This window comes from Symphodus melops, assembly GCF_947650265.1.
Source record: "Symphodus melops genome assembly, chromosome: 7".
Classification (NCBI taxonomy): Eukaryota; Metazoa; Chordata; class Actinopteri; order Labriformes; family Labridae; genus Symphodus; species Symphodus melops.
The window spans coordinates 22091433-22108336 of record NC_136697.1 but is presented as its reverse complement, the minus strand read 5'-3'; the positions used below and the strand labels follow the sequence as shown (position 1 = coordinate 22108336).

The window sequence follows — 16904 nt, the reverse complement described above, 5'->3', positions numbered from 1 at the left end:
AACGTACCCATTAAAAAGTATCCTGGTTTAATTTGAGCTGTCCAGAAAGTTTTTATTTATAATAAACACGTTCATTTTCAGTTTTCTAGAAGTTTTTATTTTACATATACTACAATTTCTTGATAAAGAACACTTTTCTTGACATGTAGTGTAAAGAAAAAAACAAGATGTACAGTTCAGGGGTTTTTGGCTTTTAAAACATCAACAGAAAAACAAAGAAATATATATATATATATTCAAACAAAACCCAGTCGATAACAGAGCAGATTTTAATTTGAAAGATTCATCCACACAACATACAAGAACAACTGTTAACCGTTAAAATGCAAAGTTGATTCTGTCTCCTGTCGCCGTTTGAAGCTCGTTTGCATGCAGAGTTATAGATCAGATCGTAACATCTTACAACTGAAGACAGAGAGAATGCTACTTTTTCAGTCAAACAAATTGCACCTTGTCTTTCTCTTTTTTTTGGGATTTTGGACATATTGCACACGTCAGAGAATGCCAAAAGTAAAACCGTGACAGAAAACACGACGTCTGAAAAACAAACTCTCGTCTCCTCTTTGTTTTGTTGATTTATAAAAACAGAAACGCCGCCGGGTGATGGCGGCTGATGAATGTCACACAGTGATTGAGAGACACCCACTCTGGTATGATCACAGTAATAAACCCAGAACTGGCGACCTTGACCTCTCGTTCAGCTTGCACTGAAAAGTTCTAATCTGCTTCTTTAAATATGAGAATATCTGCTACAGTAGCTCCTACAACACTTCAAATTGAGATACAAACGAATAAAGAAAGGCTCAAATTCTAATTTAATCTCGAAGCGCCGGCTCGTCTGCAGATTTTCGTGATTGTCTGATTCTCATTGTGATGTCGAGATTGTTCAATAAAACCTCTCGTACTGTGCGGACAGTACTTTTTGTGTAGCCCCGTCTGGTTTTCTATAAGCATGATTAAAGATGACTACTGTAAAGAGTGGTTCAGACATGACAGGGTGGTTTTTGGTGACGAGTCTATCTAGAGGTGGACAAACATTTAGCAGATTGGAACAGAAACAATGGGAATACATTCTTACATTTTTATCCAGGTCCATTAAGCTGCAGAAACACAGTCCAGAGCAAAAACATCTTTTAAAAAGAGATTCACTTGAGTTGAACAGTTGAGGCCTTTTGAAGACATCATAGCAGTCTGCAGGGTTCCTACGCAGGTCTGCAAAGTCTCGGGTGGGATGTTGGTGATTTCAGGGCTGCGGGTGGACGATTGGCTGCAGAATATATGGGATGAGATACATTCAGCTTCAGGTCGATCAAACTCTTGTTGCTGCAGGAACCCTGGATCTTTACAGCTGTTCTTTTTTTTCTGCAGCTAAAAAAACAAACAAAAAAAACTTCCAGGACTCAAAGGCCTCCAAGTCGCTCGCTTGAACTCTCCTGTAAATGGCTTAGAATCCAGTGCACTGCTTCTGCAATTTATTACAGTTCTTATATATAGTTATTTATTCATATATATATATATATATATATATATATCTATATATATATCTTTTACATATTCAGTTATTCTCTTTTGGGATTAAAAAGACAAGAGTGTCTTTCCAACCAATGACAAGCAACAAGCCCCGATGATGTTGAAGATGAGATTACAAAAAGATTTTCTGCTTTATGTACAGATTGAGTTTATCAATAAAGCATCGGAACCTTTTTTTTTTTTTTCTTTAACCAGCCGTCTACTGTAGGACAAAAGGTTTTTCAGAGTTACCATGTAGTCTTATTCCACGGAGCGTCAGTCTGAGGAGTCCATGATATCACTTCCTGCATTGAACTCGGAGCTCTGGAGGCTACAGAATGGACGAGGAGTTGTTAGCGTCTATAAAAATATGTACAACACGTGGATTGGTCCATCACGTAAAGCATCTGGTGACTTATGAGTAAAGCTTAAGAGGTGGAGATGAAACATTGTCTTTTTTTCACACTTGATGATTCGCTGCTGCAGGCACTGAGCACCTCGGTGCAAAAAGGGTTAAAAAAAATCAGAATTACACTGACGCATCTTCCAGCTCCTTGTTTCTCTTCAGATAAATGTGGATGTGAGTATCCCTCGTTTCAGAACATCCGTGCTACACAGAGGCCTTTGCTGATAATTGTCAGTGCTTCAGGACCGCTGGCTGCCACAGTGACTTTGGAGGGACGACTTTGTGTGAACCAGAGCAGCTACATACGATGCCTATGAAACGTATTTCCCCCACGTGGAAGAATTCACGCCGGATTGATTTACAACTTTCAATCAAAGTACATTCAAAGAGGCTGTTAAACAGAAAAAACCTCCCTTCAAATGGAAAAAGAAGAATTCAGAGTATCTCCATCCGCTGCTACTTGAATATAAAAAACAGCTGTGTGGATAATTCTTTCAGCTGCACATCTGGATGCTGACATGTTTCCAAAAATAGGAAAGGCTGCATGAAGTCTGTGAGGAGACGACCTTCTTCCCAAGAGTCAAACGACATAATCTGGTTCTGGTGTCTTCAAACATCTGAGATTAAACTAAACCACTGAGATATCAAAGTGTACTTTAAGGACATGTTGAAATGCTTCCTAATGTAGGAGAAGATTTTCAGCTGTAGACTACAAAATCATTTAGCTAGGTAGGTACTTTTCAGATTCAGATTTACTACAAAAGTTAGAATGAACCAATAAATGATGGAAAAAGCAATGCTAACCCGATCGTCTATTCAGAGTAAATAAGTCATAACTTTACAGGCTTTTAGTATTAAAGTCATAATTAGTGCATTTTTAAATGAATATAATAATGTGAGTTTTTTTTCTGAAACTGCCCCGTCTGCAGGATTCATTATTTGTCTCTACCATTTCATTTTCAATCCAGGTCTCTTTTCACTCGTAATCATAAACTGAACAGTCAGTCCACGATAGTAACAAATTACTTTTACATGAATGTGTTGCTACTTGAGTAAAAGATCTGAGTTTTTCATCCATCACTGCTAATTTGTCATGAATTTTTAAAAGTAAATTAAACAGCCGACCGAGCAGCTGCATGAATCAAACCCTTCGCCCCGAGTCAGAAGAGAGATAACGCCCTGTGGCTGGTACGTCCGATAACTCGACGATTGTTTGTACGGCACACAAAAGGAACTGACAACATTCTTTCTGCTGTATATTTCAAAGAGTAATGATTGTCCCTAAGAGGATAGTGTATTACCGTGTTCTGGGGGTTAATATAAATATAAAGATTTTTTTATTTTTTTTATTTTTTTAAGGTCAGATCCCTCTAGGATGCCGGTAGCCTATTGGTTAGTGAGCATGCCCCATGTACAGAGGCTATAGTCCTCAAAGCAGACGAGCCAGGTTTGATTCTGATCTTGGCTCCTTTCCTGCACGTCATTTCCTTCTCTCTGACTCTACCCTGTCTTAAATATAAAGGCATAAAAAAAGAAATCAAATCCCTCTGTAGACATCAGGAGAGTTTTTTTTTTGTTTTTTTTTGACAAACCAACAAAGCCCCTCTGATTGTACTTTGATCATCGTTGTAAATCGATAAAGGTGAAAACTTTAAGCGGGGGTTTAATACTGTATAGAAGCACTTTAACGCCACGCTGGGGTCAAGCAGATCGAGCAGGTCATCTCTGGTGTTTACTTCCTGCTTGATGGACCTCTTACGAGAACCTGAGACAGATGACCTGTCAGGTGAAGTTCACCACAATGGAAACATGACGGACGATTGTGCTGGGGGCCTCGTCAGGCCCCAGGAGGCCTCTGGAGCACAACAGAAGGTGTGTTGTTTTTTTTGTTTTTTTTGGATGCATAGGTTTTGACTTGAGGAATGCTACCCCACCTGGCACGGCACAGTTATCAGGCTCCTTTGAAGTGCAAACGTTTGGAGGAAGATGACGTAGGTCCAGGATGAGAGATGACATCAGAAGGTCCAAAAAATAATAAAATAAAAATAGATGACGATCCAAAGACTCCCTACGAGATGATCTCCAGGATGTAGAAGATCAGCTCCATGACCACCGGGCCCTCGCTTAGTTGACACGCCCCTCCGTGAATGACTGGGATCAGAGCGCTGTCAAGGTCGCTCAGGTACAGAGGCAGCAGAGGCTGGCCGTTACTTCCTGCCAGGTAACCCACCTGTAACCACAAAGACATTCTACATTCAGAATACTTTTAAATTTGTGTGGATACTGGATTAGCCTTTTTCTGCCAATCAATGAACACGACTGTGATGTCGCTGTGGCACGTGAACCCACCTGGTCTGAGTCCAGAGTGACCCTCAGTCCCAGTTTGGCCATCCCGTCCTCCTTCAGCAGCTTCAGGTGTGGACAGAGCGCCATGCAGAAAGCTCTCGCTACGTTCTCCGTCAGTCGGCTGTGGTCGGCCGGGTCGCTCAGACCGTTGGGTTGATCTTCACTCTGAAGGAAAAACACCTGAGAGAAATACCAGAAACATGAACTCATTCATTTAATACGACCAGATCTATGAAAGCTGCAACCATCATTGAAGTCTGCAGGTTAAATGTAAACAAATATGAAATCGCAAGGGATTAGGAATGTCTTTGGGTTTTGGTTAAATCAAGACATTTGAGGACGTCATCTCGAGCTTCATGGATAAATAAGAATGTCCTAATGGTTTAAAGTCAAGTAAGACGAGGCTGAGGTAAAAGACACGTTTTGGTTCATTTGCGTCTTTTGAAAATCAGTCTGTGTTTTGGCTGTTTTTTTGGTACCTCTGTCCAGCGGATGACTTTGCCGTTGGCTTTGAATTCAGAGCCATGGAAGATCTTGACGCTGGTGATAGACTCCATAGATTTCCCATCGATTGGACTGATGACCCTGAAGGAACCACAAACACAAACGCATGAACGCCGATAACTTCACAGAGTAAGATTTCAAATCTGGATGAGTAAAACATATCAAACAGACTTCCTTCTGCAGCGTCTGTCTGCTGTGCCCTTGAGCGTGACGTTGAACTGCCAGCTGCTCGGCTGGCGATCATCCGCTCAAGACTGAGGTCGCACTCAAGCCAACTCGCACTGCTGTAAATGTGCCAGTGTTGCCAAAAGGCAGAACTTGAACCACTGTCCCTGAGCCAGATGTTAAGTTACAACCAAAACATGTTTTTTTAAATAAATGCCAAACAGGCAAAACATTAGCATATAGCATAGAACGGATTAACAATGCCATGGTTGTGATTGATGGTATGGGATAGTTCCATTAAGAAAAACTACAGATCTTCAGCCATATTTTTAACCCAGGGCAAAAGAGAATCCTATCTGATATGTGCTGTGTGTGCTTGAAGGAAATAAAGAAAGATTTATTTTGCAACTGAAACATAAATAAACCATCTGGTACAAAGTCACATTAAGACCCGCAGGTTTCATCAGACGCCACATCACACCACATCCGTCCCCCCTGCTGAGACTTTCCTCCAGGGGCCTTCCTCGACACGCACAACGAGCTTTTTATGGCGCAGTAGTAAATGGAGCAGTTGGGAAGCTATCAGTTCAATTGGCCGTGACATCGACGCCTCTCTGCCAGCTCCCTCTCTTTGTCTGTGAGCCGCTTTGTTTTCCACTCTTCCCGTCTCACCCTTTGTTGAAGTTGTGGTCGTCCTCCGTCCACTGGATGTGAACGAGCTCCTGGTTCTCCTCCTGGTCGACTTTACCACAGGTGATGGTGAAGTCCTTCATGTCCCTCAGCGCTTGCCGTAGAGAGTCCATGGTCTCAGCTGTGATCTGGATCATGACACCGTCTACAATTAGAGAAGAAGATCAATTAACATGACGAGTGCTGAGACAGTGTATTTATTAATAATTATGATTTGAACACAGATTTCTGATGACACTGTCATGGTTCGGCTTTCAATCTGATTTTTATTCTGTGGGTTATTGGATCAACAAGCACATCCTGTCGTTTTCTGCACATTAGGACTGAAACAAAGATCCAAACCAAAATTATCTTTCTTTTGAGACTAACCAGTCCTATGGAAGTAAAACACTGACATGGTTGGTCTAGAAGCCATGCCTTAGTGGGTAACAATTCAAAATAATCAGAGGAATAACTGATCATTAATATTCAGTTGCAGCTTGCGTTTGTCATTCTGATAATATTTGATGTAATAAAGTCAATCTCCTAGAACATCTACTCAGACTCTTTACAGATCAAATGAGGTCTGCATTTCGATTCATTCATTACTGAAATATCACAGAACTTGCGATTAATTCAATAAGAATTGACTATTGATCAAGTTTTCTCATTGGTTTTGCAGTTTTTTAACACATGCATAGATGTGAGAAATCACATCTTCCAATGTGGTAATAAATAGAATCCCTTGTTGCCGCACTGATCGCTGGTTTGTGCCAACATTATTCTCTGGAAGGTTCTTAAAAACACACTCAAAACACTAAACTCGGCACTTTTACAGCCAGCATGGATTTTGTTGTCACACGTCTTACCTTCCACGATGCTGGTCTTTGCCAAGAAGCCCGATGAGGCTTTCAAAGCACCGCTGAACACAAAGAAGCAGGCTCCAGTAACTGCAGAGCAACACAAAGAGAGAAAAGAGACAAATCAAGCCGAGATGAAAATCGAATGATTTTTAAGGCAAACAGGCAGCGCAGAAGAACTAACAGCAGACAGTGAGGAGCAGGATTCTTTAAAGTACACAGAGCTGGACACAACAAGCAGAGAGACGGAGTGAGAGATAAAAGCTGTGAGATGCATCTGTCTCTGTGTCAGCACCTTTGCGAGGCTGGTGATGGATGCTGATGGCCTGCGTCTGATAGTTCCCGTCATCGTTCTGGACACACACCAGGTGGGAGTCGGCCCGGTCATTGAAACACGCCCCCATGGCCAGCACGTGTTCGTTGGACTTGTTCATGGCCTTCATCAGCTGCAAGGAAGAACAATATCCGTGTCTGATTAAGCTGCCCTACGGGTGACTGTGCTGAGGGAAAAAAAAGGGCTTAACAGAGACTGCCTGGTTAAGCCTAATTGCACTGCACTAGTGGGTAGAGTTCTCACATTTAAAGGGACGGGGGCTGAGATGACAGATTATGTTTTAAGTCATGACATGGGTGGATATCAATAGCGGAAATATCCCACATTCATACTGCTAAATCCCTCGTCTCTGAATGTCTTTGAAGACGTTCTTTGCGTATCAGAAATAAAAATGAAAATCTGGAGGGCTTTAACCGCTCGCTGCGCTAAAGGCTCGTCTGCAAGCTGTTCAGAAACGGTCTCCGTTTCACATTACTGGGTTCCCATCTGTTAGTGCATCAGTAGCCAAACGCTACAACCAGCACCACTTTCTGTCTCGGCCAAATGGTGGCTTCTTGTGTAGCACGTCTTCTTGTTGGACGTTTCATTCACACCCTCGAGGCAGCAGCAGCAGTTGTGACAAGTCTGCAGCCCACGCCTAATGTTCGGCTGCAAGGACCCGGGAGAGTTTGTCGCACATCACCTACACACAGTCAACATGTGCGTGTGTGTGTGCGTGTGCGTGTGAGTTTAATAGGAGCCTCCTCCGCTGATGTCATTAAGTCTGCTGGAGGGTTTCATTTTGTTTCAATGATGATTTATGATTCCGGGAAATAAAAAAACAAAACCATTTTTTTCTCCCCTTAACGTCTGGAATGTGTTTTGAAGGTTTTGCAGTTTTAGGGCACTTTGAATGAACGTGTGTCAATTTAGCACTTTCCACAGCTACATGCACGGTGGCCAGATTATCTTATACATGTTGTGCTTATAATGACAGCTCTGTTGAGAGAAAAGACCTTATCTCAGGAGCTTTGTGGCGCAGGACACTCACCTCATTGTAACGATTGCTGGGGATCTTAATACTCGTCTTCCTCACCTCCATGTCCACAACCAAACCCTTCACCACCGGCAGCGTGTACTGATAGTTACGGAAGTCCTACGACAGGAAAACAGTTTATCATCATTTCATTCAATATGAAGGGAGAAGAGTGCAACTAAGAATTCAAAATAAGAAGGAAGCATTAAGAGAGGGACATGTGTACTACATGGTGCAAGTCTTTGATATACCTGACATTCATCTAGAAATATATAATAGAAGCTTAGAAGGAACCAGTAAGGGAACATAACTTACTGCGAGCAGATTCATGATAGTGTGACCGGTCTCTCCAAAGAGGGGTTTTCTGAAGCGAACACTGAACAGCGGACACGGATAAACTGCAAAACAAAATGTTGCTCATTGTTAATTCCACAATAAAACTACAAATGTGTTACAGTAATAGCGCCAGTAGTTTGTAAGTGGAATGAATTTACATTTCAGGGTAATTCAAAGTCTTCCTCGCTGCCTTAGTCTTCGTCCTGGTTTGATTTGGACTTTTGTATTTAGTCACGGTTCAGAGTTTGTTCCGTTTCTCCCTCAGGAGTTTTTTTAGGCCTTTAATGAACACAACCTGTGCTTCCTGTGTTTTTGATCCTCTTCACTCATAAATGCAAATGAAGTGAACTAGAGACCCCACGCACACATCAAACTGCGCCTGCAGTTCGAAGGAACGCTCCTAATCCACAAGTGAAAAATAAGGCTGTTTTTTTTTTTCTGCGGCAACCAAAGCTTCTTAGACGACTATTTTTAGCCTTATCGCAGGAAACAGCTGGAAATTAGATCTCTCCACAAACTCTCATTAGCAATAAAAAAAATCTCAGCCTCAATGTGCGTTCTGCAGGGACTCGTGTGTGGATGTGAGACCCGACCTCCTGCTGGTCACTGCTTAAGGTACAGAGTCTGAGCGTAGAGAACGACGCGGTTTCCGTGGTGGATTCATTTCGTGGTGGTGCTAACAGTCTGTGTTTTAAGAGCCTTGACAGTATGTGGCTTTGTTAATGTATTCTATCCGTGCTGACTGGAAGCAGGCGAGAGGCTTAGCAGAGCCAGGCGGTGCTCCGTGCTGGCAGGTCTGGCTGTGAGAGAAGGGGATTTGGAGGAGACGAGGCTCCTTCTGATAAAACCTCTCACAAGACTTCATGGTTCATGTGGGAAGCTGCGAGAAACACATTAGAACAGGTTTGTAGAAAGTCAACAGCCTTTTCTCACGACCGAGAGGCTAAGCTTTCCACATCAACATGGGTCTGTGTATCTTACTATACGAAACTGTCAATCCACACTTTGCTCTTTTATATCTTTTTTACCTTGATGGTTTGAATGTCTGACAGACAGATGCTTTACGTTTATCTTTGTTGTTTCAAATACTAACAAAGAAAATCTTTTTCTTTTTTTTCCCCCCACTGACATCAGAAAAATAAATAACATGCATTCTTGGTACTGCATGTAGAGAGATATAATTGAGCTATCGACTGATTTCACTCTGCGGGGAGCCACGGAAATGTGTTTGAGTCCAACTAAAATCAACTGAAAGTACAGAAGCTGGCATGAAATTCTCTGATTTGTTTTCTTTTTTTCCCCCCATTTTTCAAACATGAATCCCCTCACTTGAGACGACGAAAAAAACCTTTTAGGACAACTTTTAAAAAGTCTTGGCTCATGACGATCATGTAGAAGGACTGAGGAGTGATCTTTGAAACCAAAGCCCCTTTCACACGTACACAGCACTCCTAATAATATCCTTAAAATGCCTGGGTGAGCTAGGCGTGAACACAGCACGTCGTTTTCAGGAAAAAAAATCACCACAAGAGAGTGGGGGAGGGCCGACAACGTTTAAATCCTGTGAATGCTGCACCACCAGTTTGATATGGTGCATGTAATGCATCTGTTTCATTCTCTTTATCTTTTCTCCAGCAACATCTGGGATCATAACCTCGGGCTCGGTTTATTCCACACAATTTTGTATATATTGCAAACATTACACAGGGACTTCCAGCATTTTTATGTCATATCCTTCCCTCTGATCTCCAGATTTAAGCAGTGCATGTTTTTGCGTTGTGTGTCCTTGTACAGTTCACTTCGACTCACATCGGTACTCTGCACCCAGCCGCAGCATGAGGCGGATGGGGAAGACTTTGGCCCATGGCGTTTCCCACTTTTGCATCAGGATGCCGAAGAGGTAGGGCGGGTTGGGCAGCAGCAGGTCCTGCAACGATTGGAAGGAGGGGCTGATGTAGAGGAAGCCGCCATGCTCCTTACTGCCCAGGAAGCTCTGTGTGAAGAATGAGTGACTCAGGTGGCTCAGCACGTTGCCTGTAAGAACCGACAGGAAGAGACGTTAGAGACACAGAGAAGGCAGGAGGGGGGGGGGGGGTGTTAACGAAGGGGAAGGCAGAGGAGGGAAGTGGGAGAGAAAGTTCGAGAGAAAATAGAATATAATAGGAGGGTGAGGGTGAAAAGTTATAAAAAGCAGATGATGTGAAAAAGGATGGGAATAAAAAAACAAGAGGATAAAATGGAATAAAAGGAAGAGGATGAGAATAAGCACAAATGAAGAGGAAGGCTCAACATATCCCCGTGATGACTGGATCGATAGGGAGACTCAGAGTTAAACTATGAACTAAAAGCCCGCCTGTTGCCCTACAATCTCATTTTACCTACAAAGGCTTCATGTTACTCTTCATCTACAGGAGAGATCGCTGGCATTAGATGCCACATAGCAACATCACAAAGCTGTGCCTGGAACCTGCCAACGCCAGCACTTCTTCTTCTTCTCTAGGCCTGACTGACGGCAAGTTAATCAGGAGCGACATGCACAATATGGCTCCATTTCACCAGCCTGAAAGTGTTCCAATGTGAACACGGAAAAGGAAACAGCCAGAGGGGAGCAAGCCGTCAAAGTCACCCGATATTAGCCGATTTCGCTCTGCAGCATATGGAGTTAAAAATGCAAGACAAGCAGCCGTGAGGTGTCACGCCTGGAGGGAGGCGACCTGACAGCCGGGTGCTAATGTTTAGAGCGTTTTTCACGAGGCAGACGGTTCAGCAGCAGTGGAAGCTAACCTGGTTTCAAAATAGAGCATCACTCGGAACTTAAATTAGAGCTCGGACACTTTCCCCTTTCGTTAAACTACATTACTCACGCACAGGTTCACACAGGTAGACTCACCTGGGAACCCCGAGACAGGACTACTAATGAGCTGCTATCACTCCCAAGAAGAGCCCACAGTGGAGATGGACTAGTTTCACAGTGAACCTCCTGGTGGAGCTGTTGGATGCGTTCTTACCACTGAGGGCCTCCTGGTAGAGCTGCACAAAGTGTGTGAAGATGTCTTTGGGAATGGTCTTCTCGTCCGGTAGACACTGCAGAAGGATGACCACCTCTGCCTGGCCGACGGCGTGCATGCCCTTTGTCGTCACATACCAACACTTCCTGTTTACATCTGTGGGTTAAAAGAGCAGAAAACTGCTGGGTCAGGCAAACAGGAGATCTGAGCAAGAATCATCAGAAACACAATCAGCATCAGAATACTGCATGTTGTTGTACCACAGATACGACTTCAATTTGAATTGATCGTTCAGAGAAATTAAATGCACGTCTTTTCCTGCTCTAATAATTCCCATAAGAAAGCAAACAAGAGTTAACAGAGCATCCTTCAGGCTAACGCTGAATCTCATGAATGCTGTAAATCCTTGTTTTGGTAACTTACAGTTGACAAGCTTGACCATAGCAAGCAGGTTAGCGTTGAGCACGAAGACCAGGGGGTCTGGGCCTCCCTCCTCCAGCTGCTGCATGAGGACGATCTCTGACGGCCTCTCCTCCACTGCATAGTCTGCAGGCGGGTCGGGATGGAGCAGACGAAGGAGACACAAAAGGAGGAGGGAGGAGTTGAGGTAAAGTTAGACAGATGGACAGGAGAGAGAGATGCCAGGATGAGAGTGGAGATGTCAGGAGCCAGAATCAGAGGGGAGGTGAGGAAAAGAGTCCCCAAGTGAACCCTTTCAACTCTTTAAAACATCTCAACAGAAAAATCCAAATCTCCCCCTCCGTTTGCAATGAGTGGACAACAAATGAGCCATGATAAAAAAAATAAAATAAAAAAAAGCATATGTAAAAACACGGCACAAACACGGCAGCTAACGGAGCAATGAGGAGGCAGCAGAATGGTGAGGATGAGGGCAAGCACCTGTGATGTGGCCTCCCGTACCTCCTTTGACTCCGGTGGAGATGAGGATGGGAGGGAGCCCGTCCTCCGGGATCAGGCTGAAGGAGCTGCCCACTGGGCTGCCGACCGGGGCAACTGGGTTGTGGGATGCCTGAGGTGGAGAGAAGATTCAAGAGGTGTAGGGTTAGAAGTCCGTTATTTATGATAGCCATGGTTAAAAGGTACTGAACACCCAGATGTAAAAATAAAATCTTTAGAGTATCAGTTTAACGAATCCCATTCATAAACATTCACACGCCACCGCCGAAGCAGCAGGAGCTTCTTCGGGGTTTAGTGTGTTGCACAATTCCACTTCAACGTGATACTGCAGGAGCTTGGGATCAACCCCCCCCCGATCTTCATCATGATAAAAACAAACCTTACATGTTAAGAAGCAGGATCAGTGTTTGTCAGTTTCACCTCTTTTTATGCTTCGTATCTGAACTTCTTCTTTATCCTGCTCGTCACCTCTGTTCTTCATAAAGTAGTGAAGCAGTGAGTCCAAACGGCAGGAAATAAAAACAAACCTCTTAAGAGTGTCATACTGCAGTCTAGGAGTGCACCTCGAGATGAGAAAGTTACGAACCTTTGGCAGTAAATTGTAGCTCAGGCATGGCTGAGCTTAAGTCAATATGGCCGTCAGAGTGTCATGTGAGCGTGTGATTTTAAACGTTATGTCTGCATAGCATCACCGCGCCATCAACGGAGATGCCTCAACAATCTATCTGTTCAACAGGCCGTGAATCATCCAGTCCGATGAGTGTGCATCACAACCACAGAAACAACAAGATTCAGTTCACTGTTGTGTAATGTGTTGTAGGGCAAACTTCCACGGGCTTTCCTTCACGTATTTCAGTCTACTGGGATTTCTAATCCCGATTAAGCAAACAAGGAATGTTTCCTTTGAACTCCTTTAGCGGCCCATTTGTCGCAGTCTGTGACCCGGCCAGTAAACCGCCGACAATGCCACAGAAAGAGCTCTTTGTGGTTTCCTTTGAGTCACTGCGGAGTAGCTAACTTTAACCGCACAAGTTAACCTAATAGCATTAGCTGTGGGTGAATGTTTTCATACCAAGCGTACCTCTGAGGATTCAGAAGTGGAGGATTTGTTGGAACATGTGGAGATGGCCAGAGACTGTGAGGGGGCTGGATTAGAGGCAGGAGGTTTGGGTGACTCTGTCGCGTCTCCGTTAGGCAGGAGCCCATCAGCAAACCACACCCTCCTTTGCTCCCGTGAAAGGGACCCTAAAGGTGAGAGATCAACGAAACATATAATTTAACAAACAAAAGCTACTATCAATTAAACTGAAATCAGCTCTGAGCAGGACTAGCAAAAAATGAAACACTTCTTTGAAGTAGTGGTGGAAAGAATGTCAACCTAAACATAAAAATAAGCTCTGGGAGCATTTTAATCTTCTGTAAAGGTCGTACCCTCGTTGCCAGGCGGTTTTAGAACTCCCACAGGCACCATGACAGTAGGAGGAGGGGAGCTGAGCACCCCGGAGGCCTGAGCCTGCTGCAGAGGGGGGATAGTGGAGCAGTACTCTGCTGGGTTGTTGGGGTTTGGACTCTGGTTGCTTGCAGTGACGGGTGCCTCCCACAATTGAGCTGACAGACAGAAAACATCACAAACAAAGTGTTGGGGAAATGAAGCAGAATAAATAGACGTGAAGAGGGGCAGCTTCAGTTTTTAATGGACAGAGATGGATGTTGTTTCACAGAGTCTCTTACTGTTCAATATGTACAGTATTCCTATACTCTATATTGATATTTAATTTAACAGTTATAATGTATAGATGTTTTACCTTATCAGGATACATGACCAACACTGTCGCTTATTTTATCAATAAGTGGCCCAGTTAGCCAGCAGGCTCAACTAAATGAAGCTCAGCCATTATAAATGCTTTTCATGCTACATACACATCATGTATGTCTTTTTAATTTAGTCCCACTGCTTTATTATACAACTAAATCAATAAAAAATAATGCATTTCTTCCAAAAAGAAACACCATAGTAACCAGTCAGGCTATAAGACTTTAACAAAGATCTGATCAATGTCAAGTTTAATCTTCTTGGCATCGTTTTTTGTCCCTGAATGGATTTTATTCCCCATTTTATTTCCTCCATCTGCTCTCTTGTCATTACACTGTCAACTGTTAAATATTTCAGAGCGCAGCGTCCACAGTTGCATTTACATGTAGAAGGTGTGGATGTAACGTATACGACTGACTCATCTCCATCTGTCTGTATAATGCTCACCACTTGTTAGAGCAGAATGGCAGGTGACACAAACACGAGCCTCCTTCCTCTCCATGTACGTGAGCCTGCACTTCAGGCTGCAGCATGTAGCACAGAACACCTTAAACACACGCAAACACACAAACACACACACACACGGAAGAACAAAGTCACTCGAACCACTTTCCTGCGAATATGACCACACAGTTTGAAAAACATTATTCGTATGGTTTTACTTTAACCGTGACGTTTTAAGGCTGAAGAATTGAAAATAGGTGGCGGTAAGTGTTCAGTAACATTTTATGGGTATTGATTTTTGGACTCTGCCAGGGCCTAAATGAGATGCATCTGTGTGCAGGGTGATGTAGTGTAGCACCTTCCTGCACATCATTATCCAGTAGTAACATGTATTTAGTAGAATATTAGTCACAGGGCAGAGGATCCTTTTCATTTCAGAGTCTCACAGCCCCACCTCAAACTGGTATGTGTATCTACCAGTGTGGTGGTGGATGCACTGATGAGCCCGCTGCTGCATTTATTGTTTGTGGTGTTGGTGTCAGTATTACTGCAGTGCCAGCTTCTCCCCACTCAAGTGGCAGCGAGTGTGTTTGTTTACCACCATGGGAAATTAAGTAGCAGTCCAGCGATTTTTTTTCTTTCTTCCTCCCAGTGCAGTGTCAGCGACCGCATCTTCACTTTAAAGCACTGTGCGGACACCCTGCTGCATGTGTGGGTGGCATTAATGCTAATCTACCTGCACCCTCCCTGTGTTTATCTGCAAAGAAAGGCCTTTGAGGAATTTATCTTTTAAAACACTCGCATTTAGCCTCTTACGCGCAACAATTAAGTATAACTCTGTAAGGCATTTTCATGCCTTTAATCTCTCTATAAACAGGCCACTAATAAACAAATCAGTACAACTGGCACAGAAATGCACATTACATTGATAAAATGGTTTTCCTTTTTTTTTTTTTTTAACGTTGCACTGATTTAAGATTTTCACTTAACACCGCTGAAGCCCTCCACTGACCTTGCCGCAGGCCCTGCAGTGATGCCTCCTCTTGGTGAATGTGAACTTGACATCACATTTCATACACATAGGAGCCTGGGAGTCAGGCACCCACACAGGGGCGACCTCCCCCAGAGAGCTGGCAGGCTTCCTGCACAGATTACCCTGCTGGCCTGCCTGAAGGTCGTTATCTGGGCTCTCGGAGGGCATAGGGGGAGGAGAGTGGGCCACGCCATCTCCGTTGACCCCGCTGGCACTTTGATCAGTCCCACCTAGCGTCGATTCAGACGGAGTGCCTCTTCGACAATGGTTCTCCAGGTTTTTGTTCTTGCTGACAGCGCTCGGGCCGAGCTGGTTTTGTACCTGACCCGACAGCGGCTGTGGGATCTGGAGCTTGAGGCTGACCGGCTGCTTCGGTCTTGCGCCTCCGTATGGAACGCTGACTGGCTGCAGCCGGTTATTGTTGAGTTTTGGTTGTACGCCACCTGACCCTGCTGTTCCTCCTTCGCCGTTCTCTTGCTTGCTCTCCTCCATTTCCTTTTCCTCGGTGACAGAGTCCTCTTTGGAAGGGACAGGAGAGGGAGAAAAACCCTCATCATCCTCCTCTTTCGTTTCGGTCTCCTTAAGTGTGGAACGCCCGGTGCTCTCCTGCTCCACCCCGTTGGGAAGGCTTCTTACTCTGAGGAGTTGGTCTATCTGTCCATCTGAACCACATATCCACTCCTTCTGCTCCTCCTCAACACTGTCAGAAGGAGAAAAACCATTCTTCTCCCACTCACAAGCAGTGGGAATGTCTCTCCCTCTCCCATTCAGGACACTTTCTACCTGCTCTTCTTTTATGTTTGCTCTTGGTTTTTCTTGCCCATTTTCTAATACAACAGCTGTAACAGCCTCCTCTTTGACACCTTTCCCATTATGTACTGATGCTTCCTCATCTGGATGAATTGTTTGCGTCTCTTCCTGCGTCTCCTCCTGTCTCAATCCAACTTCAAAGGTAAAGTGAGTGTGACTGACATCAGAGCCTCCTTCTCCTCCGTCTCCTGCCGTGGTGACTCCATCCTCCTGATAGGGTTTACCCTCCTGGCCAGAACGGCCAGGTTTGTTAGAATTAATCTCTCTGAGCCCGCCAAGTTGCGGGCTGGTAGGGCAGCCGTTCTCCACAGCGGTACAGGCCGTCACTGGGGGCGGAGAGAGATCGCCTGTGCCCACCAGTTTGCCGATGTTGGGCTGGGGAAGGGGCGGGCTGTGGACGTCTGCTGGCCTCTCCTCTGCCCAAGATTGAGGTTCAGGACCTGGGTGTCTTTTGGGGTCAGCCCCCGGGGAGTCGCTGGATGAAGAGTCAGGAAGGGTTTTGAAGGACTGTGGACTCTCCCGGGGGCTGAGGTCTGCGTGGGCCAGGGCGGGGTTCAGCGATAGCAAGTGGGCTGGAGGGGCCAGAATCTGGGTCCACTTGGCATCAGAGAGAATGGGATTGTCAGCTTCATCTAACAGAGAGAGAAGAGAGCGAACCCATGATTACACACACACACACACACACACACACACACACTGTATGTATGAAGGATGACCAGGTGACACCCTTTCAA

At 44.5% G+C, this 16904-nt stretch overlaps 1 protein-coding gene across 4 annotated transcripts in view; it reads right to left on the bottom strand.

The window, feature by feature from the left end:
• The window catches only part of zfyve9a (zinc finger, FYVE domain containing 9a), an 86213-nt gene that overhangs the window by 57711 nt on the left and 11598 nt on the right, over window positions 1–16904 (bottom strand). Inside the window, exons 4-19 of one of the 4 annotated variants that reach the window (XR_013779548.1) lie at window positions 15340–16802; window positions 14331–14430; window positions 13502–13678; window positions 13143–13315; window positions 12053–12182; window positions 11576–11698; window positions 11153–11308; window positions 9954–10178; window positions 8124–8206; window positions 7824–7928; window positions 6755–6905; window positions 6469–6549; window positions 5603–5765; window positions 4741–4846; window positions 4265–4441; window positions 451–4145 (exon numbers count right to left, since the gene is read on the bottom strand). Coding sequence is in view for 3 of the 4 variants with exons in the window: in XM_079348488.1 (XP_079204614.1) it covers window positions 3984–4145; window positions 4265–4441; window positions 4741–4846; window positions 5603–5765; window positions 6469–6549; window positions 6755–6905; window positions 7824–7928; window positions 8124–8206; window positions 9954–10178; window positions 11153–11308; window positions 11576–11698; window positions 12053–12182; window positions 13143–13315; window positions 13502–13678; window positions 14331–14430; window positions 15340–16802 (3575 nt within the window). In the remaining variant the exon portion in view is untranslated. Of the gene's footprint in view, window positions 1–74; window positions 4146–4264; window positions 4442–4740; window positions 4847–5602; window positions 5766–6468; window positions 6550–6754; window positions 6906–7823; window positions 7929–8123; window positions 8207–9953; window positions 10179–11152; window positions 11309–11575; window positions 11699–12052; window positions 12183–13142; window positions 13316–13501; window positions 13679–14330; window positions 14431–15339; window positions 16803–16904 lie in introns of those variants that run through there. The other 3 variants (XM_079348488.1, XM_079348490.1, XM_079348489.1) reach the window with 3 other exon arrangements.